Here is a 26,408-nt window from a genome sequence, read left to right on the forward strand (position 1 = left end):
TATTACAGGTGTATGGAACAAAGGTATTTAATACTAAATTGAAATATTAGACCAATTTGAATGTCATCTGACTGCGGTGTTTCCATGGAAGAACTGATTCTGTTTTGATTATTTCTCACAAAACAAAAGGAATTCACAAGGAAGAGAAGACTGACAGCTGTCAAACACCACATCAACCTTATCAGTGCTTCAACAGAAAAGTGGGAGAATTAGAGAATATGGACACCAACGCAGGAAGCCTGACAGACAAACCATTATACCACCAGAAATGTAAGGGTGAACACACACACAAAAAAATGTAACTCTGCATCCCAATCATCAACACAGCATACATATTAAAAAAGATAGAGCCCTCCCACTCTGCACATTTGCCAATAGTTGTCTAGTTAAGAGTAATGAATCTTTAAAGATAAAAAGTGAAAGAAAATCATTTTGTATTTGCTCTCCCTTTCAAAGTACTAGTTCTTTGATTTTTAGTATATTAGTACAAAAAAGTTGTAGATCTACTGATGGCTTTTTACCAGAGTTCAAATAATTTCAAAATAGCTTACCTTTTGACCTTTAGAGTGACTGTAAAAATCATCAGGCCAAACATCCTTTCCAAACATAACATCATCATTGAGATAGATAAACTTCTGAGAGAGGCCACTGATATGATGAATGTGACTTTCAATAGCTGGTGAACTGAAGGTAGGCAAGTGACTCACATTCTGAAATATTTCCTACAACAAAAAAAAGCCCCAAGAACTCAAAACAGTTTCATAAGGCAAAAACAAACAAAAACCCCCAAAACCATATAAGGCACATCAGATATATTTGATATTTATCTACTAAAAAACCAAAGTTATCAAGAACATGGAGAGATATGAAAGACAAATAAAAGTGAAAATATTTTGGCTAAAAAGAAAAACTTAGATTCTATCTCATTTTCCCCACACAAAACCATTTTCAAGTCTGCTGCTTAACTCAGAAACTAACTCCTCTTTCACTGGGTACTGTATGAGGCCCAGCGTACACATATTTATAATTCTCAAGCAGTAAAAGCTCCACGAGATTTCAACCTGCTCCAGCATTCAAAAAGTCAGGAATCTTTTATCTCTTTCAAGTAACTTCACGAGCAGACAGCAAGAGAAGTTGAATCAGTATCTTGTTACCCCTTAGGTTGCTCAGGGCTCCAGGTATCAAAAATTACCCCTAGAGTATTTTTGTTTCATTTGTTCAGGAAGCTTGAAGGATTCCTTTTCTCTTTTTAAGTAAGAGTTTTAGAACGCATTTACTTTTTTGCAGCTGTCTCCTTAGTTCCACTAATTGCAATCCATCCTGTTTCAACACAAGGTTATTATTGGTCCTAAGAAAATAATGTGTATGGATTCAGATTGCATTTTCTTCTCCACAGGTTTTTGGTAAGTAAGCTTTAGAAAGAAGTTAGACATAGGTATGTTTCATGAAACCACGGCTGAGATGGGGATGAGGTAGCCTCTTCTACTCTCCAAATAAATGCAGTCTTTAGCTGAAATGGGATAACTGCATTCCAAAACAAAAACCGCAGATTTTCTACTAGTGTCACTTTCACACTGGTATTTTTTGTTTGATAGGTTGGGGGGGGGGGGGGGGGGGAACTTTTGTTTCTTTTGGTTTTACCTGATGTGTCACTATAGTTATCCGTGGATTATCCAGGTTAAGCCAGGAAGGAATCTGTCCATTAGTGACGATGAAGATATGTCGTACCCAAGGAGCATGCCTCTCTATCGATCGTAATGAGTATCTCAGCTCTTCATTATCTTCAAAACGGCTGGCAGAAATATCTTCATCCTGTTTAGACTATAGAAACAAAAAAAAAAAGGTCCTTTCTTAGATTTTAAAGAGTTCAGGCTCTGATCCAGCAAGGTTACGACAATGTGCTTTACCATATTGGGTGCATAAGCATTTGAGGACTTAGATATTCAAAAAGTAATTGATCAAGTACCGTTATTCTTCTAAAGAATTATATTCTTCTGAATTATCAAAGTGAACAATACAATGTTCTGACATCAAAGGCTGACCTTCTGGTATCATTAGCATGTCTACTGACCACACTGCAAGATGACAGTGCTTTGTTTGATACCATATCTTGAAGAAAGATACTCAGAAAAAAACCCACATCCTCCTATTTTCCTGGATTATTAGTCTCAATTATTTCCTGGATATTAGATGTTGATGAAAAGCCAAACTGCATTTCAATATAGTTTTAAGAGGTTGGGGCCTTCCATGTAGATTGCATCATATGATTCTATGATATGCCATATATACATGTCACCTAATATAGATATACTGGAAGTGTCATGATGTTGTAGCAGCTCTTCAATTATTCTCTCCTCTTTAATTTGGAAGAACTTAAACAGAAGAAATTTAACAAAACTGAAGCCTAATATTCACTATCAAGTAGGTAAAAGTTTCCGTATGTCTCTTGAAAAGAACGCTTAATTAGAAGCTCTTCAGGTAAATCAAACTAGGTTACATGACACACATTCTATGTAACATGTTTCTTTTCCCATTTATTAGAACCTAAGGACTTCTTATAAAACTAACAATTAACTCTGCCTAAGAACATGTTCCTGTGCAACCTGATCTAGGTGAACCTGCTTCTGCAGCGGGGTTGGACTAGATGATCTCTAAAGGTCCCTTCCAACCCCTACCATTCTGTGATTCTGTGAAAAGAAGTATGCCCAACTGAAACAAGAAACTCAAGAAACACTCAAATGTTTAACAATTACCTTTTCACTGTAGATTTTACATACTGTAAATAAGTGTCCTTTTGTAATATGTACACAGTTTACACAGTCTCAAAAATATAACAGCTGAAAACATTCTAGCACCAACATCCATTGTCTAGGTACACATTTACAAAATAATGCTTAATTTTAATATGAGAAAGTATAAAGTTTGAGTTCAGGGTTTATATTAACAAGGAAATGTTCTCTGAATGCCAGATTCACGGGATACAAAGCCAGACTGCAAGCTTTACTGGAAAGGGCACATTTACTTTACCCACACCACTTGACATTTAGTATAAAATCAAATTCTAGCAGGACAAAAAAAACCGACAATATTTTAGAAGATCTAATCTTGAAATAGACATCTTATTTCATTTCCTTTTGCTAAACCAAACATCCTTGCTTGTATCAAGAGCACTAGAAGTAAACCTCCTTCCCTTACAGACATCTGCATTTCAGGTCTTCAAGTTTTTCAGAAGACCAGCAATAGAATTTGCTCAGCATTTGTGATGCTGTAAAGCAAAAAATGTCTAAGAAAAACACTGGAAAGGAGATAATCCTGTTTGTTAACAAAGCCCTCTGTCTCCCCCACACAAGACACCTTCCTATCTGCCAGTCAGTATCAGGTAAGTGTTACCAGGACTTCACTGCACACAACTTATGAGAGTACATGCAGAATGCAAAATTTGTCACTTAGTAGAGGATATGAAAATTTCAGTTAAATGACACTCTGATTCTTTTTCCACCTTCACCTCAGAATTTGATAGTGTTCTTGTGATGATTTCTTACAACATCCTAAATAGTGGATTCTTAACACCTCTAATCTTCTAGAAGAAATCCCATGTTCTTTGTCACTGACTAGGTAGCCTCTACTTGCAGTTTTTAAATACTCCCACCTTTACGTGCTGTAACAGAATTTACCTACCTGACTGACAGAGCTGAGATCCCACAGTAAATAGGCAGGATTAAGTGTCAGTTCTTTTCCATCTATAGTCATGTTCTTCTTTGCTTGCTTGCTCAATTCCTGGAAACCCTTCGGGTTATTCAGTTGCAAGAGAGCCACGCTGGCTTCTGAATAGAGCTGTAACTACACAAGCAGATAAAATAATTTCTGACATGCACCTACAGCAGCACTCTGCCTTTGCCAGTTCCAGCTTTTCGGTGTATTTTTCTTACTAGGGTTACTAATAAGAACAATTGGTAAACACTGTTTTTAAAGAAATGCAATTTTGTAAGAAGACAAAAATCAGTAGTAAAATGAGAAATTAAAAACATTTAAAGATACAGAACATTTCTAGGTGCTTAAATTTTCACTTTTAGAGGAAAATTCCTCTTTACATGATGATCCAGTAACAGTAAAGCTGTCCATGTTATTAATATTTCTGAGTATGTGAACGTTAAGTCACCATTTGTTCCCCCATCCATAACAAAATTCATATTTTATGACAACTTTATTATATGACTAAAACAATAATACTTTTTTCCCATCTTAATCAAGCAATGCTTTTCTCAGAAAAGTAAAGCCACCAATTCATCATTGCTGTGAGAAGCATGACATTTTCAGAATGGTTAAGAGATCAACCTACAGCTCAGAAATTTGAGATACAAAGGGCTCCAGAACTAATCCACGTGGTCTCCAAGTCCTTAATGATGGTTGCCAATATGCTGTTAAGGTCATTTCTTAGTTGGGGACTGTTTGATCTGTTTGCTGTTTTTATCTCTTGCCACTAGTAAGTCTGTATATCAGATTTAATAATGCACAGGATAAGAAGGGTCTTGCACAACATGCTTCCTCTAAAAGACAGTATAGCTTACAAATTGTATAGCATCAAACCATTTCACTAGAATTATCGCATAATCCAATAAAATGTTCTGTTGATCATATAAATTAGCCTGAGCACACACAAACAAGCTAAAATAAGAACTGCACTTTGTTTCTCCAAGTACTTGTGTTCAAGGTTGAGAATAAATGCAGCTAATAGTTAACAATATTTAATAGATGCTATGCTTAATTTTTGTTCCTTCATGTAACGTAACACAAATAAGCACATCTACCAGATTTTCAGTTGTGTAAGGTCTATAAAAGCAGTTCATAAGTTAATAAAATGTGAACACTTTCAGGTTCAAACACAACAAAATGATCACAGTGTCATGACTCTCTTAAGTGGTATTTTTTTCTTCATTTTTTATTAAATATGACCTATTCTGTTCATTTTAAAACAACACTTGTCCCAGAGTTACCACCCTTTCCCTTCTCAAGACCAGCTGTCCCACTTGTGACATTTCAAAGCTGTTGATGCTTTGACTCATATGCTATTTGAGATCTTTCAATCTGACTTATGAGGCCTGCCATTAGAAAAATCTGATAAATCTCAGACCTTCCAGAGAATCATCTGAACCTATGGGTGGAAAGGATGGCTCCAGTAGCTAAATGGCTGAGGTATAGTTACGGACTGCAGCTAGCAACCTCCAAAAATATCGGTATCCAAATGCTACAGATTGCAAAGCTGCCATCAGTGGGTAAGTGCTTTATTTAGGAATACAACAGTGTCACATAGTCCCTTAGAATCTGTCACTCACATCACACATAAAACAAACCAAAAATATTACCATTCTAGAGCTTTGAAGGCATTTAAGAATGTTTAGTTTCTCTTTTTTTCCACCAAAGTCAACAAAACAGGTATCCATACTACAGATTCCTAACTAGACTTATTACAAACACTTCCCCTTTCCCCCACTAGCCCAGCATATATATAATAGTGTTTAAAATATCCACCAGTTCAAGCACAAACAAGTAGGGGAAGTATGTGCTCCAGTACTCAGCATGGGCATTAAGATAATCCCTCCACTGAAGAGATTATTTTTATCACATCAGTATTTTTTTCCATCAATACCTTTCTTGAGAAACAAGTCTCTTCATAAGCCGAGCTACTTAGATTTTAATTATCTGGTGACATAATTAACCAGATTCTAATCTACTGCAAGCTCTGCTCAGAGCATTTTCTTGCTAGTATATTCAAAATGAAATTCTTCCCGGGCAAATGTCCTTATGTTTCACAGGTATTATCCTCCTCTCAGTGGTGATGCATGCAATTGTCCATTCCCTTGAAATATGATCTTCTAGAGACCATCTTCATCCTAACAGCTCATCAGATTCAAAAGTATTGTGAACATAGAAAAACCAGCAGGTAGATGCACAAGAGTCAGCACGATCAGGCTAACCTCAGCTTCTAACACAAGCAGGCTGAAAAGACATCGTGCAGGCACACACACATATCACCACCCATGCACATTTATATCCTGCACTTGAAAACAAGACAGGAAAACTCTATTCTCCCCACCTTGGACCCTTAACTAGTCTTTAAATTATTATGCTTTATCTTCTTAGTGGCCAAAGTTGATTGTTAATAAAATGAGATGCTCCTTTTTTCCACACCCCAGTATGGATATTTGGAAAATTAAATAGCATCCACATGGCAAGGAGTGAGGCATGGGTTGTAAAGTTTTTGTGATGCTTTAACACAAGTACAATATACTGTTGTCTTGACAAGTTTTACCAAGTCCCCTTCGTAAAGTAAGAGGGTCATCTTAGAGCCAAAAGTCTTGTTTGGGGTTTTTTGTCTGTTTTTATTAAAAAGTTTATTTATTGCAACTGTGTGAACTTAAAACTCCAACTCCTGCATCCACCTGTCTGCTCCATCAATACTGAAAAAAGCAGCAGGGAGAATCCCAGAGCCTCCACTCTCAAGTCACTGAGTACAGCAAGCACCCAACATCACTGCACTTGCAGGTTCCAATATGGGTTTTTCTTTTGTTAGTAAAATAAAGTCATTAAAAAGACACACTATAGACCTCAGTTTCCAATGTAACTTATCCATATATGTGTGCACAGGTAGATTAAAGAAGAAACTACAATTTCCAAAGGAATCTACAAGCTCTCCATTTTCACTGAAGCAATTAGGATATGAAATCAGAAAGGAATGTCTCCTTTCTCAAAAGAATTTTCATTGCTGTGTACTATTTCAGTGAAAAAAATGTTAGCATGACAGCCTCAAAAAACATCATGCAAATCAAATCCTTTTGTCCTTTCAATCCTTGTCTTGTCAGTCTTTACATCACAACCTAGTTTTCAAGTCATACGTCTGTTCTAGGCAGAACAGTAAGGGTTTTCTTTAGAAACTTAGGTAAGGGAAGAAAGGAAAAGTGAAAACAAAAATTTCAGTTGTTCCTGACGTGTAGGTACAGCATAACATCTTTACAGCCTTTACAGAAATAATCACGGCCAGAGTCACACCTCCATCTAGTGGCTTCACAATGTACATTACATATACAAAGCACAGGAAATAAAAAGTATCCACGTATCTTTTTCAACCACATCTCTCAAAACATGCACAAGGTAGAACAACAAACGTGATCGGCAGACACACTGCTGTTTACCTTTCATCTCAAAAACTCCCGTATCATTACATAACGGTGCAGACCACAAGAACAGAAAAAAAAAAAATCAGTGGACTGTAACATAGGTACCTTAGAAATGTATTCATTATATCTCAAATCTTCACAATTTAACTTCCTCTAGTTGAACTCAGCTGTTTTCTTAGAGATTTTCTTGAAGAAAAATCACCTGGCTCAGATGCCCAAGCAATCAAGCAAAATAAATCAATCCAAATAAAGAAGTACCAACATTCAACATGAATGCACCAATAGCTACACTCCTTCCTTTGTCACCTTTCTTTTTTTCAAATAGCAGTTTTGTTGAAAGGTTTTTTAATTATTTTTTTGCTTCCAGCATTGCACTAAAAAAAAAGAAACAGCCACTTGCTGCATGCAGAAATTCATTAAGCATCAGGAGGAAGCCATGAGACACAAGTCTAGCCTAAATTCAGGTGCACCTTTTTTCCTTCCCACCAGACATCTCATCCCACTTCACAGACCTTACATTTCAGAAGTGATAACAGCAGAATTGCTGCAAATTTCAGTGCAGTTTGTAAATAACCAGCTGTCTTCTCCTAGATGCTAGCATTAACCTAGCATCTCTCTCTTTGATAAGGAGAAAACCACAGTTGGTTATGTTTACCGTAACTGCCTACCTACAACATTCACTGAGTGAAAAACTGATTCTGAGCTAGGATGATGGTAAAGGCTTCTATGGAAACAATTTAATCCATACCTACAATGTAAAAAAAAAAAAAAAGGTATCCTTGCCAATAAAATATTTCTTGCATTTATATACATATATTCCATTGTGGCTATACCATAAATAAATTGCTGCTAGAGAACTGGTTGGGGAAGAATCCACTGCCATGACCATGCAGGGTACAATAATCCCAATTTAATTTTCTAAAGCATCCATCAGGAAAAGAAAGTTACAGTGATGATGAGTGGATGGAGAAACTGCAGAATCCTGTGGATATCTGATAAAAATTTGTGTTTATACAGAAATATACCTAACCAAATTGCAGAAGAACACTCATGAACAGCTGATCACAACAGTAAGATTTACACAAAGATAAAAACACACAAAGGAAAAGAGAATCAGCACAAATAGAAAGATTTGTGATCACTTGGACAACACATGACTGATGACAAGGAGAAAAAACACAACCAAGACAGGATAAGGAAAAATGCTGAAGATAGATAATAGGCATGGGATGTCACTTTCATTTAAAAAAAAAAAAAAGACATGGAAATGGGAGACACGTCTAAGACACCACCAAGATGCAGCCTTTATGTTCATCTGGACAGCAATACAAAAACACGGAGAAACTATAGCATTTTTAAGGTTTGCTAAAGAGTTGAGCAAGTGATCAGCTTGAATACAGATAACAAATTAGCCGACTGCTTGGACATGAGAAGCAGAACTGAAATGAGTTTTATCATGAGTTTGGTTTGACTAATACTGCTTGGAGACCATACCAGAATGGAAAAAAGAAGATGTAAGGGATCATATCTAATAGAATGGAGAAAAAAAATAATCACTGCAATAAAAAAATTAAAGTCCAAGCAGAATCACTCCAAAAGTCTGAAAACCAAAAAGATAATAGAGACATAGTTCAAAATTTGGAGAAATCTGGGTATGTCATTCTTCCAAGGTATCCATAAAAGACAGAAAGTCTCTATTATAGCACAAGAGAAATGGGATAGTCTAAGAATAAGTTCTGTACTTGACAAATTTACAGGAGAAATCCCAGAAAGAACTGTGAACTTCTCAGTGCTAAAAGTAAAATTCCACATGGGAGTATTAAGGAGAAAAAGCATTTACACTGATTTGACAACAGGCAAATAATGCAAATAGAGAAAAAACCTCAATTATTGAAGCTAGAAAGTGGTACTTGGGGAGAACTGGGAAAGAAGGGAAAAAAAAAACAGGAAAAGCCCTCCCATAATAACAGGTACTCTTATACCAAAAGACATTATGTATTATCAATAAAAATATTAGTACAAGCCATGACATCTAACATCAGAGGGAAGAAGAGAAAGTAGTAGAAGAATAAAGACAGAAAACTACTGAAGGGTCCAAGAAAGACACATGAAAGTTACACTGACAAAAGGAACACCACGTGTTAATAAACAAAATAGGGAATCAGAGCTGGAAAGGAAAAAAATGAAAGAACATAAAGAAACATCTGCTAATAGACAGATAATTAAATTTCAAATATTGTTTGAGGGGGTAACATTCCTCAGAATTATGCTACTATGAGAGTTTATATCTATGATGTTCGACCAGAGAACAAACATTGCCTAAGCCGGTGCTTCAATTAATTCACAGAGGTGGAAGCAGACAGATTTCTTTTCCACAAAATAACCTCTAAAGTGACAGAGGCAGTATTATTTCAGATACCAATTTGGTAATTAATGAGAACATTACAGATGAACTGCTCCTAGAAAATAACCCTACGTCAAGAAAACATAAGCTAATTAATTTTAAACTGAAAAAGAAAAAAAGTAATTAAGGAACATCTTGTTACTAAATTTCTTGTATGCTAAAGGGCGAGTTTAACAAATGAAAAGAGCTGGTAATTGAAGTCAAAAGTATTCTGATTTCTTTAGCTCCATTAAGTCAAATGTTTTAAAGCTAGCAGGAATCTGTAACTTAAGCTGTATTGAGGAACTAGAAAAGGCTCCAAACCCAAACAGATGAACCTGCACTCAAAGAAGATACTTCACATGGCTTAAAGTCAGCAAGTATTTAATTAACCAAGTTCCTCATGCAAATTTGAAATGAACAACATAGCATCTCAGACAGCAAAATTTAAGTATCACCTCCTGTTGTATAACAGTCTCACTTCTCTACAGGAAACATTTCTTTAAAATGATTTAAAAAAATACCCATAGTATATAAAACAAGCAGAGACTGGCAGCTTGGCCATATGAATATCCACTGCTATATTAATATCCACTGCTATTTAACCAATGTGCCCCTAAGAAAGAGAAGGAAGGATGTCTTGACCACACCAGAGCACATACATCTGCTGTCACTCACCCAAACTAGCGATGGATTCACAACAGACCTCTAGAGAGACAATTTTTATGAACAGCACTAATACACAGCAGTGGAAGTATGCAAGGTTACACAGAAACGTTGTCAGTAGTCCTTGCAACGAGCATTATCTAGCACGCAGCAAGTCTCCGACAGTCTGCCAGCCTTGGTTACCTGTGTACTGTGTGTTTTTCATTGTGTAAGAAGTTCTGGTGATGCCTACTTTAAGAGTTCTCTCTATTAAGCTGTTCAAGAATATGCCACCATTAGCAAGACTCTAAGATGACTTCTAACAAGCTGAGACAAGAAGGAAGAAATTCAGCTTGGTTTAAGTGTGACCAGCCTATGAAAGACGTTACACAATTTTGTTTCTGCAATAGCAGAACATATGATTTGTTAATCCATCATTTAAAAAACAGACAAGGAAAGGAAATCATGCTCATTCAAGCACCAAGAAGGAACCACAAAGTCAATTAGCATATCCTACAGGTGGATATCAGACTAACAAAGACGGATTACTTATGGATTGACATCTTTTTATGCTTCTTAACCACTTCTCCTCCACAAACTCCTTGGCCTCAGCGCCTTTCATACCACCAATTACATCTCTCTCTAATAAAGCCAACGATTTTCATGAAATTTTGGAACTTTAATGATCTGTTAAACCTGTCTGTAACTGGAAAAGGTGTCTGAATGGCAAGGGAGAAGAGAAGGCAGGAAATGCCAATGGATAGGAAAATCACACAAGTTGTGACCTACTATTGCCTTGCAGGTGGGTAAATCGAAGTGCAGCTTGCTCAAGATCATACAGTGTACTTGGCAGAGAGAAATACAGCCTTCAGCTGTGAAACAATCCAGTGTTGTTACTATTAAAATAATTCTTCTAAAAGCAAAGAGGGAAAAACAAAAAGCCAAGAAGCTACATAAAAAAAACCTGTCTCATTAAATAAGCCAGTGATATACTATACTTTAGCAAGACAAGAGCCTATAGCAAATATCTGAGAAGAACTGAGAAGGCTGGTACTTTTTAATCAGTTGCAAGCTAGCAAATGCAATGCCTAATAACTTGTAGTCACAGAATGGACAATTGGTCTTTTGAAGGAAACCATTCGAGTCACTGTTTAATTACTCGTCACAACTCAAGACAAGTCATATAGAAAAAAAAAGTATGTGAACTACTCAAAAAAAACAACAGAACTAAGTTACTCTCTCCTACAGAGTCTTACCAGTTTTACTTTAGAGGCCAGGCTCTCTGGTAGTTTTGTTCGTAGCTGGTTTGTTTCTTTAAACGTAGCTGGAAATCCACTAAGGAAGGCCAAGTCTTGCATTAATACCAGACCTGGAACTTCTTTGTCTGTAGTCTAAAAATCAGAAAACAAGGTATAAAGCCATTTTTAAAACTCAGAACAATTCACATTTATCTGTCAGTCTTCCATCAGGTGGCAGATTTAATAGTGTATATTTTGTCATTTAATCCAAACTTGAGAATTAAAGTAAGGGTTCTTTTAAAAGCTTTCACTTCTTACTACATGTGAATTCTGGAAAGAGAATAGCACAGAAACACTTTCTAAAAATGTGCAAAAATTTTAACACATATAAAAGCTAATCAACAGATTCTAAAAGTACATACCAAGTATCCCCTCCATACTATCTGTTTGCTGTTGTCTTTTAACATTCCAGAATGGGCAGCTTCAACTAGAATACATAAAGCACAATACAAATACAGATCAAAGTAATTTCTTTTGTACATTCCAGTGACTCACATATACTTTTGAAAATTAAAAATATTTTATATTTATGGTGCAAATGGTTGCCTTTATAAGGAGTAAATAATTCTCAGTGGCAAAATAAACATGATTGCTTGGGCTAGTGAATGACAGTCATTGAGCACTACCATTAAATGAAATATTAAGTCACTACCCACTAAGATCCTACTTATAGAGGCTGAACACATGGATCATTTTGGTTTAAAGGTATGTGATCCTTTGAGCAAGGCAAAACTTCTTGCATAATATTCAAACTAGACTTGACAGCAATTAAAAGAGGATTTCTAAAACTAATCTTCCTCAGTCTAAACCACAGTCTTCAGAGATTATCAGTGCAACATAGATATTCAGATATCAAATCTATTTTGCAATAGCCTTTTAAAGCATGGAACTCTAATCATTTGTAATCAGTTGTCTGGGAGGTGAGCAAACAGTATCACTAATGTCATCACTTAGAGGAATAGACTGAAGACAAGAGACACTAAATGACTTGCTAAAGTCAAATAGAAAATCAGTGACAAAGTCAGTATTGAAGGTAAAAAAAAAACCCAAACAACTTACAGCAGCTTACTAAAAAAGTTCTTACCATCTTTAGGGCTATCAAAAACAATTACTGTGACGTTGGTAGAAGGATTTTTTGGTTTTGCTACAAAGAACATATTGTTAGCAGCTTGTAAAGCAGGATGAACGGACAGCAGGTCTTTCAGTGTGATATTGGTAGGCAGCGCAGGATCCAGGACAAGCATTGGCACTTTGATGCAGTGTGTCAGCAAACACTCCAGTTGCTTCTCACTACAGCAAAATACCAAAGGTATATTTACCAGCAGTAGAAAATTTAAGACCAAAAAAAAAAATATCAATGTTAGATGCAATGAGAGATGTTTTTGTAAAATCTGATCAGTTATTTCTAACACCTGCTAGGGTGGGGGGAAATTACGAAGAGCATGCTTATTTTGCCACAGAAGGCAAATATCCAACTGTTACAGTTTTGTTCATTCCCATAACTTTTTTCAAGCTTCCCAATTTTCAAAGTTTGCCCACAAAGGAGATCATATAAAGATCTCTAAATAGCAGAACGACCAAGTTAAATCTCCATGCATTTGAATTATAAAACTCTAGGTACATACAACCAGTGACAAAGATACACTTTCTGAACTTCAGAAATTGTCACATTTTAAGAAAGTGATTAATATAAGTCACAATAACATGACTTTTATTCAATATATATATCATCATGCTGTCAGCTCTTCTTGAAGTGACATAGAAAGCAAGCATACATAGGCCACAGAAAGCCAAACAATCTCCCCAACCGTCATCAGCTTCCAGCTAACAATGAGTTAGATATCATTTATTCAAATTTATGCCCAAAATCACAAACACTCACCTTTTCTTTGTTGGCTCTGTTGCATTCTTTCCAAGGATTTCCCTATTATAAAGTTAAAACAACTACATTAAATAACACTGAATTAACACTAAGGAATTTAGTCTACATTCAGATTGCTGGGTCAGTTATGAAAGCGTTGACAACTCAGTTGTAAAACTGTCAAGGCCTTGCCACTGGCCTTGCCAAGAAGAGCACAGGCTGACCCACGTGCCCCTCACTGCTCACCCTCTTGCAGTGGAGCTCAAAAATTCTTTCTTGTGCTGACAGCAGTAGCAGCAGGACTCTTTCCACTAACAGGATTTTCAGGGGTTATTATTAGATTACTTCATGAAACTGATGTTGGTATGAAAAACAAGGGTAAGAAACCAGGATGAAGCAACCTGAAACTCATCTGACTTGATTGTTTTGGCTAACAGACATATTCTGATAAAGTCTATCATGCACATTTGCCATGCACACATTGAAGCTAATGAGGATGGAATGTAAAGGCAGTGCAATGTTGATGCTAAATAGCAACTGTAATGTCAGAAGGGCATCCTTTTACACACACCAGAAGAAAAGAGAACCACTATCCATCTCTCTCCATTCTCTCCCACTAAGAATAAAGCACCTGGATCATAATGAGCTCAATTCAGGCATAATGACAAGAAAGTTACAACTTAGTAAGTTTTGCTACACAATACAAAATATATCCACATTAGGAGAGTTATAGCATCCTCACCTTTGTGGGATCAAGATAACTGCAGAAGACAAAACAGCTGTTTTTATAACAGTGCTAACTGATTTCTAAGTACATGAAAAAAATGTTATCTACAAGGGAGGGAACCAGGTGCCCCTGTAGATAAGAAATGTGGCATGGCCATGAGTCTTACTCATAGCTTGACACCAGTTTTCCATATCAGTGTTATGGAAAAGAATAACACACATTTTTCCCTTTGTAAAATGGGAATCAAAGTGTGAGTGATGACAAAACTAAAACCACTAAGATTTGCTATACAAAGTGTTAGGAAAAGAAAAATATTAATTAAAAAGCTTTTCAGAGGAGACTTTCTGTGTTTAACATGTTTAAAAACTTAATGGATTTAAAGTTCTACTAATACTGTCATTGTTTAGACAGGAAAACAAAAATCCCACATTTCACTCGTGATTGCATTGTCAGTGCAATCTAACATGCACAAAAATCAGATCAATCACCTCACTTGTGGATTTCAGATGATTCTGAACTAAAACTATTACAACCCTTAAAATACAGTCTCATTCTTCCGTTTAAGGTATTTTGTATCCGAAACAGATCACGTGAACAGAGTTGCTTATTAAGAACTAAATCAATGGTTATAAGACACAGCTCACAGTATCTGCAGAAGCCTGTATCTGAAGCCTTCCATCAGTAATTTTACAGAACTGTGTAACAGTCTGTAACACCAAATGCAGCAATACATGTCTTTCGCTTCTTAGAAGGCTGACTCATGCCTTTCTAACACGGACACGTTATTTTCTTCTTTCTCCATTTCAGTGCTTGGAAGACTACAAATATAACATTATAAAAGAGCCTTTAAGACACATACACTTAAGATTTAAGATTTCATTATAAGATTTCATTATAATCATTGAGATTTTCATTATAAGAAGAAATACTGACACGGAAGGGTGAGAAGGAGGAAGTGGATGAAAATACGTTATACATTTGAGATATAGTTTTATTATTATAATTGACAAACTGAGTTACAGAAATCAATACAAAATGACATACACAAAGCAGAGTTTTTCTGTGTGGCATTTTAGAAATTCAAGACAGAACAGCCTTAATTACTTGAAATTATTATGCTTTGTATCTTAAAGAGCTTTCTGATTATACAGTACTTCACAGCTAAATACAGAACTGAAACAAGACCTTGAGAATAATCAAATGAAGAAGTGAGAAAATGTGCTTTGAATGTTCATGTTGAGTAACATGGGAGAAAACAAAGAGGGCTAATACTGCACTAGATTACACTGCTGTCAGTTAAAGGGAAAAAAATACTTTAGATTATTACCTCATTATTTTCTGTTCTTCTTCCATCTGTTCTCTGACCTGTTGCAATTCTTTGATCAGTTCAACATCTGTGCCATTCACCCAGGTGTATACCACATCAATTGGCATGGGTAAACAAAGTCTACATAATTCAAATGAAAGCTACATGAGCCATTTAATATTACAAGTGTTTGTGACATCTTACAATAGCAATTTCTGTCTAACAACAAAAATACTTGCTGGCTGGGATGCAAACAAGACAGAGCAAAAAGCTTCTCTTCAGCTATATATTTCATCCCTTAATTATACACAAACCTTTGACAAAACAATACAGACATAAAATTAAAAAGGACATAAAGTAGATGTAACAGTTCAGTAACTAAAGGAAATCTGAACTTTATGCTCTGAATTTCACTTACATTAATCTATATCCCAGCTCCTTTGAACCCATAAAATATTTCACAGATCAGTATCAATTTACCAACTACATTAGACAGGATAGCACAAAGTATAAAGATTTAAATCATACTTGCTGTTATTTAATTGCAAAGAGACAATACGATCTCAGCAGGACCAAGTCTCTATCCTTGGTATGCCTTTAAGATAGTAATAACTGGACATTTCATAAAACAACAACCTACGTCGTGTACATGAATTCAGACTCGAAATACAGCAGTCAAGTGCATTCTAGAGTTGTTACAGACTTTATGGCATATCTAAGAGGGAAGAGAAATAAAAGGATTTTGGGTACCTTTACTTTTCTATTATAATCTTCCCTCCAAGGGCCACAGCTTTTTTTCAGCAGTCACTTGAGGCTGCTGACATAAGTGAACCTCTCAGAACCAGACAGAAGGTGGATGCCACAACTATTATTTTCAAAAGTTCCAGTGTCAAGATATTACATAACTTCCTAAACTGTAGGTGGCCCAGAAAACACTGAGCACTTCTGTAATGCTAAAATCCATGGGGTCACACTATGAGGTTTCCAAGGAAAGATGTTCCCTCCTCATCCATTGCATCCTTCAAAAAGAGACAGAGCTTATAGGCAAGTGTCTCCTCCACCTTCCCTTGAAAACTACACCAGGCAGACAAGTTCTATCCAGCTTAATTTTCTGTTGGCAGAGATTCAAAAACCAAAGGAACAAAATTTGGTAAGAGGACAGCATGGGGCTGCTCACAGCACAAAAGACAATAACAATTCATACTCAATTCATTAGTGTTCTTAAGTAAGCTACAACCCTTAGAGGATAACAGAGGGTCATACTGAGACAGTTTGAAAGTCTCAGAAGCACTGTCCTCTGTAGCAGCATCACCCAGAAAGTCTCTCTAACCTCTGACATACAACACTGTGCAGGTGGCTACCCGTTCAATTGGCAAAAAAAGCCAATTTACTGACTATAACTACCCTTCTAATCAGTAATTTAATCTCTTAAGAGACAACACAAGCTTCTCTTTCATTAACAGGTGCAACTTAAGGCATGTTTTGAACTCAAAAGTCTTCCGCAGGAGTAAAAATTCAGCAACGGGAGCTCTTCCAGCTTTTCTACGTTTATTATGATCAGTTTAATTATTGGATTGACAGTCTCTTGAATGCTACAGCTAGAACAAATGCTGTGGGTGGAAGCATCTGACTCAAGTCAGCTGATTTCAAAAATGCCCAACCATCAGTCTCTTCCAGGCAAAGTGCAGAGTTTATTTACCCAGGCTTCACTGGAGAACATACAATGTCAAAAAAAAAAAAACCCAAAAGGCTCAACTCCACCTCTTTGTAGGGCAATTTTTACTTCCGTGAGGCCTCTCCTCAATTTATCATTTCCTAAAAGTGGGTTTCTATGCAACAGGGCACATAATTCTGTCACTTGCTACACTGAATCTTTTAGCACTGAAATGATGTCATATACAGCCAAGTGCTAATAAACTCCATAGAGGAAAGGCATTTGTGGTCAAATGCAGGTATATCAACTCTGAATTAACCTTGGCATGGCAAGCTCATTCTTCATTACCAGTGGCAATGCTATTAAAGCAAGAGAACTGTTTGCAGATCCACTACTCTAATTGCTTAAAATTTGTCCCAATAGATAAAATTTTCTTAATGCAGTTTTACAGCATTCATTGAGAAAGTAGGGATTATCAAACATAATAAAAAACAGATGTCATACACAAATTAATTTGTTGCTTCCAATCAGAATCAGTAACTGTTAGTATTTCACCTTTTAGTCTTTGCCAAAGCTTTCCAGTTGGCTTTAGAGCTTCTTAAAAAGTACTAAGAGTTTATATTTTGAAAAGCATGTAGTGGCATTTTGCTTTAAAATTAAAAGAGAACAGGAGAGGCACTTACTTATTATCCTTCTCCTATTTTTAATATGCAGAGTCCTTTGCAAAATGTTCAAGGTCAGAAAAAGAATAAAAATTTTCTCCCTCAAATTTTGTAGCTGTGTTTTTCCCTCATGTGGATTCATACATTTGGTTATCTTCACAAATACCACCAGCCTGGCAAACAGATCAAGCTCAAGATGAGCTGAGTAAATGGGAATTATGTAACACATTTCAACAAAACATCGTAATTGTTCCCATTTGCTACTGATTCTAGTATCAGCAAACAAGGACCTTGGGAACTTCTTTGGATATTCCAAGACAATTAATTAACTGGAGGCTTGTTTTGGATACTCTTTTTAAGTTTTCAGAAATGTACCTATTTTTTTACTTGCAAACCTAAAAACATCAATAGGATCCTGCTTGAAAATAAAGCCAGAGCAGGACAGACCTGTCAGATGCTGCCTCTTCTAGGCACCTGTCAAGAAGCATTTTCCATACCAGTGATATTTGTTTACATAGACTCCCTCACAGCTCAGACTGCAGCTAGAAGACAAAGCCTCATTGTCTCAACATCCACAGATGCTGAAGGAGTACAGCAGCCTCTGGACCTCTCCCAAGCTACCACACAGTGACTTCCACACCTTGCTCAGCCTCTTTCGGAAGAGTATAAGTCTATTATCACCTTAAGCTCCCCACTCTAAACATCCCAGCCCACCTGCCTGTTACATCTCTGTAATTACCCACCAATGGCAACTGAGCTCTTTCATTGCTACTCCTGCTCCACTGTCTCTAAATTGCATGTCTTTTCCTCTCATCAGCCTTACTGTGCTCAACAATTAATGTCTTCCCAACCACTGATGGCTCTCACATGCTGTAGTATACTGAAATCAGTCTATACATTTAAAAAGGTGATGATTGTTCCTTCATGTTTTGTTTACATACATACACTGGAGTTTAGAATATGATTTTGCCATGTCCTGGAATAGCAAAATTGCAGTTCAGCATTCACCAAAATACAGAATTTTCTGGTGAAGAGTAAGAAAATACAGTTCTCACCCAAAACACTCATGCATGCAATATCATTATTTAAGTTTCCTTCTCTCTCTTTTATTTTTCTATCAAAACTAAGTCTGCAAAAATGCGTTTGGATGAAGTGTCTTGGTAAAAAGCATTGGAATTTCTACTCCTCTGTCTCAAACTGTGTGAGAGCCTGGGCAATGCAAACAGGACGTTTAGCAGCTGATGTGACTTCCTGGAAAGTACAACGGCTAAGATGCCAAAGGACAAAAGACAGGAGGGAAATTTAGTTCTTTTCAAGGCAAAACAAGAAGTTTTCCGTGCTATGGCAGAGAACAACATTCAGTAAGTCTAGCTAACAGTGCTAGCAACATCACTGGTTTTATGTTACTCAGAAAGAAGAGCTTTTTAAGTTTATAATTATAAGGAGCTTGTCCACATGCACAGATTTGTCTACATTTTCTACTGAGGTTTTCTTTATGAACATTTATAACCCCATTGTTTGACAAGAACGGAGATGTTTTCCTGCAAAGCTCCTAGAAGATAACACTACTTCAATTCAGTCGAAGGTCCTTTAATATTCCCTAAAGGTTATGCAGTTTTTATTTTCCACTAAGCAGTGGATCTGCTTCATTTCCAAACCATTGAGCTTCCTGTTCTCCAATTCTGATTATTTTTCTCCAAATAAGAACCAATTCAAATCAACAGACAAGACAGGATCAAAACTAGAAGCCCACAATTATCAGTTGATGTAAAAATCATGTGAAGCCTACATGTTGCAGTGATATCAGTACTAAAAACACAATCAAATCACTCCTGATTTAGTGCATACCGCAAGACAGAGTTCATTAATAGCATACATCAAGTTTGATAATAAAACCAAATTGAAACAATGACAAGGAACTTCTAAAAGTTATTGGATGCTTTAAAAACATGTCTTCGTAAAGACTTTCTGTTGGTATTAATTTTTACAGGAAGCTGGTACCTGCACACAAATATCACAACAAACCTCTGTCATACTGTCTCTTAACAGTATTAAAGGCATGTGGGTGAACTGGAATAAGTTAAGCATCGATCACGATAACTTGAAGCTTTTGCTCAGGCAGCCAACAGCTCCTCTACAGGCATTGGATGGTTCGCTCACAACCCGCAGAAATTAATACTAGCCAAGGTGTTGTGCTTTACACAATCAAAATTAACTAAGAAAACACTGCAGAAATAGAAATTGACTATATGTACGTCGCTACAGTTAGATCTGTGATTTTGTTTTGGACAAACCCAAACATTTTATAAAAGCACCCTACTTAACACAAAGTCACGCATTTTAGTACTGACAGGAACAAACGACCATGCTTTTGACTTCAGTACTGCAGAAACATGTAAACATTAGCTAATCATCCACATGAGCTATATCACTCTGCTTTTATCTGTCATCTTTCGGAAAATGAGGGAGGGAGGTAAGATGAGACTATAGAAGTGCACAGGACTCACTGACAACGTGATGTGCTTTTTATCTCGCTGAAGTCTGATAAACTAATCTGATCTTTTCAACTGTCCCGTGATTCAACAAACCTCAAGGCAGATTAAGCATCTGCTTTCAGGGGTTTGTTTCCAGTCAATACTACCAACACTTTAGAGTCAGATGACATCTCCTTAGTAGTTTCTTCCACATACCAATTTACAGTCCACCGACTTTCTGAGCAACTAGAGCCCACAACTATTCAGACAAAAACGATGAAACCACAAGAAGTCCTATAGCAGTTAACACAGCTGAAACAAATGACCCATGTGACTCAGTTTCCAACTTGCTGTGACTCCTCCCTTGCACTCTGATTCAGAAGACTTTTTTTTATGAGCTTTGCAACTTCTGTACTAAATAATATCCCTACTGAGATGTCACAGAAAATCTAAGGTAAATGAAAAATAAATTTTCAGAACAGTGAGAGTTGAAAGTTCAAGTGCACAGGAACAGTAGTCATATTTTCCTATCTTAATATGGAAAAATGCCATATCCTCCCTTTATTAACATTATCACCATTCTGATGTTTTGTTAGAGACTGGATTAATTAAATGCATTTAACTCTGTTCTATGGTTAGAGCTTCCAAATGACAAACATCTTCTAAGCTAGAATATTAAGCACTAACTCAAAATTTAAAAACCTCCAAGTTTAAAATTTGCTGCAGATTTAGAGCCCACATAATAAGGCCCTACTCAACAGTATCTTACTTCATCTGAAGTATTTTATTTAAATATTTGAAATTTCACTGAACAGTAAAATGTGCAATACTGTCAACTACAAATAAAGCTCACCGGTTCTGAAAGGACTTGCCAGCAACATTGTCTCTGTACGAGTCAAACATAACATGATACTGGTCTCTGCTCCACTCCAAGACAACCTGCAAAGGAAAAAAAAAAAAACCAAACAAAACCCACTTGATGTTACCAACTTCTAAAATTAGACACTTAATTTTCTCCTTTAAATGTTTAATCACAATCCATTACATTCAAATTAATCTATGCATTAACGCACAACTGATTAGACCATAACCCAAGTTAAGTTATTACACTGAGCCAGCAATCAGACCTAGCACTTCAGAGCACACTTGATTTTAAGAAACTTTGGGTTTTCTCTGCTCTCTTGCAGAGAGTTCATGTTTTGCATACACTTTTTAAGCTGCTATTCGTTTAGGTTGGCTCTCCCTTGCCTCTTAGTCCTTAAAAATTCAGGACTATTTTCCTAAAACTAAGACCTAGACTAAATATACTTCAATCCAAGCAAGAGAATCCTACCTCACCTAATTTTGCTTGTCTTCCTTTCTATTCTCATATAAGACATATTGAAGTATACACACCTTTGAAATTTGAGCTTTGCAAAGAAGCAGCCAGGCCAGGGCATATCAAATTATGCAAAATGACCTAGCCACAAACTTAAAACACAATAACTCTTTCCCAATAGAGGTGACGTCTTACCATGCGGTCAGACTAACCTAACAGCAAAGTGTTTCTGCAGGCTGTAGCCTCTCTTCCATCCCTTTGCATTTCTGACACCCCCTTTTAGCTTGACAAAAGTTCACTCAACCCTGCAGTGAGCTAAGTCACAGAGCTAAACCAACAGAAAGATGAACCTTCAAAAACAGAGCACTTAATCTTCCTCTATGCGATTGCTGAAGCAGATAAGAAATGGTGGGAACGCACAGTTTAAGGTAGGGTTGTCTTCCCCAGCTTCATCCAGTCATCAACATTGCTTAGCAAAAACTTCAAGCTGCACCCCACTTACTGCCCTGTGCTAGCCACCCCCATTCCCCCTGGCACTTTCCTAAATGAGCTATAATGGGAAAACAATCACAAGCCAATTATTACTTTGGAAAGCTGCAAATTTATGTTATGTTCTTAAATGTAGCTAAACAGGAAAAAAATGACACTTTTCAGCACTAAAAATGCTTAATATGCTTCAGTATAGCAAAAAAGCACAAGTAATTTGAGATAAAAATATAAAACATTTAAGTTCTACTCAGAGATAAATTTTCTATGATATCCTTTACAGTGAAAACCCAGTCTTAAAAACTACAGTGGCATCTTGTGCTGTTGTAGAGATGAAGGCATAGTGCTGTATTTTACCTAGATAAGTATGTATTTATATGTACTGGAGAGGAAAAAAATACCAACAAAGGATAAGTATTATTTTACACCACTCTTCCTAGATCTAAATTTTACTATTGTTTATTTCTTCTTTATGGTATCTATGAAATATACCGTCTCTCCAAGATGGCATTCAAAACAGTAACATAAAGACTTCTTTCCTGCTTTTTAAGAAGATACACCTGTACCCTTATGCCCACTACAGCAAATTAAAGCTGCATAAAGATCAGGGAAGACCCATCCTGTGGCTGGGTGACACATATATACAATTCCTGCCAATGCTGCAGTCTCTTTGGAACCAATATCACATCTGTACATTCCCCTTCCACAAAGGGCACATGATTTCACAGGTGAACACAAAATCTCCTCTAAAATAACTAAGTCACAAGTGTCTTTAAAACACACAGTTACACTTTTTCATGTCCAACTCATTATATCCTTCTGCCAAATACACTAGTTGAATACAGCACACATTGAAAGATATCCATACAGAAACATGGCTACTACTGCTAACAATGAACTGACACACAGAGATTTGCTTCTAGAAGAAATACAGAAGAATTTGAGTAAGAACATAATTTACTATATTAATAACACAGGTTTTCAGAAGAAAAACTCTAACCATTCAAGCCTTCACTTTTTGCTTTTGTGCAAATATTTATGGTTAAAAAGACCGAGGACAGTTCTCTTTAGAAAAATTCAGGAAAAAAGTTAAGCTCTCCACCTGACTTTTCTTTTTTCCTGTAACAATTTCCTCCTGGCCCATTATTTTTGTTGCAGTAATGCCTCAAGGCCACTTTGCTTCAACTTTACATACTGATGTTATAAAACCACTAAGGGAACATTAAGAAAAAGGCAAGAGACACTCTCTATTAGGAGATATTGTATCAGACAGGTAATAACAGTGGCTCTAGCATGTTCCTATTATAAAACATTTTACAAAGCTAAGTGACCCACGGAAGGGCAGTCAAAAGGGGTTTGCAACCAAACAGCCCTAAAACGCAAAAGCTCATCTTATGACTAGGTTAAAGCACTGGCTTAGACCTGGCTACCCTACAGGTTTCTGCAGAAATGTTCCTGAATTATGCTTAATGCATTCATTCATTGAGCTCAAGTTTTTTCTTCAAATCAGCTCATTTTCGGTGTGAGGCTGTGACGACATCATTACCAATCTCAAATTATTACCCCTAGCCATTAATTTTTACATCAGCATTAATATTGGTATTAGCATGAATCTAAGCAAGCAGATCTAATTTTGCCTACTGGCGCTGTGGGTGGGGGGAAAAGCAGAACCGCAAACTCTGCTCAGACATTAGGGTCTGATAAGAGTTGCCTCATGCTGCTTTTTATTGCTTGGCAGTTTCCCACAGTGTTAAAAATGTTTGAGCTGATAATTACTAGAAAAGATTTCTTGATTTCATTTTCAAAACAGTCTTATATGTATTTTTATCAGCTGCTGCATTGTGGACTCTGTACTGCAGAAGAAATGTGTTTTCTGTTCCCACTAGTTGTCAGAACAGGTCTTCCAGTATTTGTTTGCCAAAGCCTAGTCTTTCCTAAACCCTTAAACTACCATTTTTTTACCAAAACACAGCACTTCATAAAAGTAAAAAGCAAAACGCATCCAAATATCTCTTTCCAAGCTCATTTACCATCACTGTTAAAATAAAAAAAATCCATAGAAATCTATATTTCTGTATATTCCATAAAGGGTGGGTGGTTTTGTTGGTGTTTTGGTTGGTTTGTAGCTTTAAAAAAATTACTGGTCACTTTTCTTCTTCTTAACATATAATTTCAAAAATTTACTCCTACATCATACTGCCAGTTCTTTGCTCACTGCCTGAACAGCATTTAAGCTTTCCAAACTGCTCTAAAAGGGTTGCAAGGAGCAAACTAGGGTTTGGTAGGAAAATATTCCTGAGCAGTGATTTCGACTGGTTCTCAGCAAAATCAGAAAAAGCTTGTATGACTACTGAAATGTTTTTAAAAACTTTCAAAGTTCTCAGAAATACTAAAGTTGGATTTAAGATCCCATTCTGAAAAAAACTGTACTCAAAACACCAAAAGGTATCACCAATGCAAGTGGACAGTCATGTACAAACAGGTGCCTGAGAGTGCTACACAGCTAATTAATTCACTGATGACACTCAAGTGTTTTAGGAGCTTAATAACCCTGGAAGACAGCAGGAACGAACTACTTCATGCAAAGGAAATGTACAGATACACAAAATAAAGTTCTGATTTTGCTACACTCAAAGAGTTTCAGATAATACTCTTTATGGCTCTTCTTTCTGTATCTGAAAGAGACCATCAAGACGAAATAGAGAAGAAAAAAAAAAGGGGGGGGGGGGGAAGAGAACAACTTAGGAATCAGGAAATTCCAGTCTGTTTGCATCTAGCACTGCTGTCCTTTGACAAAAATACATTAACTCCCTGAATACTTACTATATTCTCAAGGACTACACTGAAGTAAGATTGGGGTTTTTTTTCCCTTCCAGATTCTTTTATTGATGACTTCCAAAACAGAGTAATATGAAATGAAGACTTAAAAATGTACATTTGTATAAAATCATATATATATATATAGAGAGAGAGAGGAGGTTATATTGCATCATTTACAAAATAGCAGACAAACTGAGTAAGAAGCAACAAGCAATGTAACAGACTGCTGAGCTACAGGCAGCTTGGAGAGAGGCCACATTTAACTCCTTAAGCTCCGGAAGGGAGATTCTGTCACTCCCGGGTGCCATTTGAAGATTACATCCAGCACAGGCTTTAAAAGAGCCAAATAAAAATACAGCACTAATGAAACACCCGGAAAGTGGAAACAAACAAATGGATAAGACAAGAAAACAGGAGCTCCTGGAGCATGGAGGTTTTTCGCAGCTCTCCTGAGCCAGGGCTCGGCAAGACTGTCAGGAACCACCGAACAAGCCCCTGGGGACACTTTAACAGTCGCGTCACCGCCCGCGGGCGCATTGGAAGGAAGGTAGTTAGACGACAGGGAGCTGCCCCGCAGCCGCTTTCCAGCGTGCGGGACACAAAGCCCATTCCGCTCCGCAGGCCTATAGCCAGCACCGCGCCCCGCGGTGCCCCGGGTCGTTTCGCAGCCGCGGCCGTTAACAACCCAGAACAAAAAGGGAGCGCTGCCATCGTAAAGCACGTTTGTCTCCCTTACGCACTAAATATGTATCTCTATACACAGAGTCAGCATGCACGTCCAAGCTGCCTGCCGAAGGAACCGACTGCTCGCTGCACATGACAGCACCCGGCTCCCGAAAGGAAAACATCCCCACACCAATGCGCACCCTTGCCCTCCCTGCTCCGCAGGCGTGGTTCTGCGCCGAGTGCCCTTCCCCGCCGGCACGGCACGGCACGGCACGGCACGGCCGGGGCTCCCCAGAGGAAGGGAGGAAAAGAGAAGGGAACAGCCACGCCGCGCCGGCGCGCCGCCGTACTGACCTCCCCGAACTGCAGGGCGGAGACGATCATGAGGACGAGGCCCCCGAGGCAGAGGCAGGGCCCATACCTGTGTGACAGGCAGGTATAGGTCTGTCGCTGCAGAAGCTTTAGCAGCATGGCCCGCCGGCGGCCACCGCTCCCGCCGCCTGGCCCGGCGCGGGGCGGCGCGGCCCGGCCCGTCTCCGCCCAGCCCGCCTCTCCGTGCGCCGGGGCGGGCGGCCGGGCGCGTCCCGCCGCCCTCAGCGCCCGTCCCGCTTCCGGCAGCACCGCGGCGCCGCCTGGCGGCAGCGAGCGACAGAGAGGGAGGGGGCGGGACGGCGCTGGATGCGCCGCGCCCGCGCCGCCGTGTGGTGGGTGCGCGCGGCGTCCTGCGGGTGGGAAGCTGCTGCCGCTCACGGCGCTGCGGGTGCCAGGTTGGTGCGGGATGCCGCTGGGCACCGCGGCGCTCCGCCTCCCCGAAGGGCTCAACACCAGGAGGGAGTAAGGGGTCAGGCCGATACGGTCTTTTACTTCTTTGGCTCGTCGCTCACGGCGTTAAGCGCTTGGTGCAAGTGTCCGGGGGCATGCCGGAGGTGGCAA

General features: G+C 37.9%; 1 protein-coding gene across 4 annotated transcripts in view; it reads right to left on the bottom strand.

Moving 5' to 3' along the window:
• The window catches only part of GNPTAB (N-acetylglucosamine-1-phosphate transferase subunits alpha and beta), a 45,905-nt gene extending 19,909 nt beyond the window's left edge, over positions 1-25,996 (bottom strand). For 3 of the 4 annotated variants that reach the window (XM_062011169.1, XM_062011176.1, XM_062011183.1), the window contains exons 1-10: positions 25,830-25,996; positions 21,039-21,124; positions 15,417-15,536; positions 13,384-13,425; positions 12,586-12,791; positions 11,864-11,928; positions 11,460-11,594; positions 3,679-3,840; positions 1,642-1,821; positions 552-722 (exon numbers count right to left, since the gene is read on the bottom strand). In XM_062011169.1, the coding sequence (XP_061867153.1) occupies positions 552-722; positions 1,642-1,821; positions 3,679-3,840; positions 11,460-11,594; positions 11,864-11,928; positions 12,586-12,791; positions 13,384-13,425; positions 15,417-15,536; positions 21,039-21,124; positions 25,830-25,946 (1,284 nt within the window). In that variant the 5' untranslated portion in view covers positions 25,947-25,996. Of the gene's footprint in view, positions 1-551; positions 723-1,641; positions 1,822-3,678; positions 3,841-11,459; positions 11,595-11,863; positions 11,929-12,585; positions 12,792-13,383; positions 13,426-15,416; positions 15,537-21,038; positions 21,125-25,829 lie in introns of those variants that run through there. The other variant, XM_062011189.1, reaches the window with a different exon arrangement.
• Between the last annotated feature and the right edge of the window lie 412 nt (positions 25,997-26,408).

The sequence above is a fragment of the Colius striatus genome, chromosome 1 (genome assembly GCF_028858725.1).
Source record: "Colius striatus isolate bColStr4 chromosome 1, bColStr4.1.hap1, whole genome shotgun sequence".
NCBI lineage: Eukaryota > Metazoa > Chordata > Aves > Coliiformes > Coliidae > Colius > Colius striatus.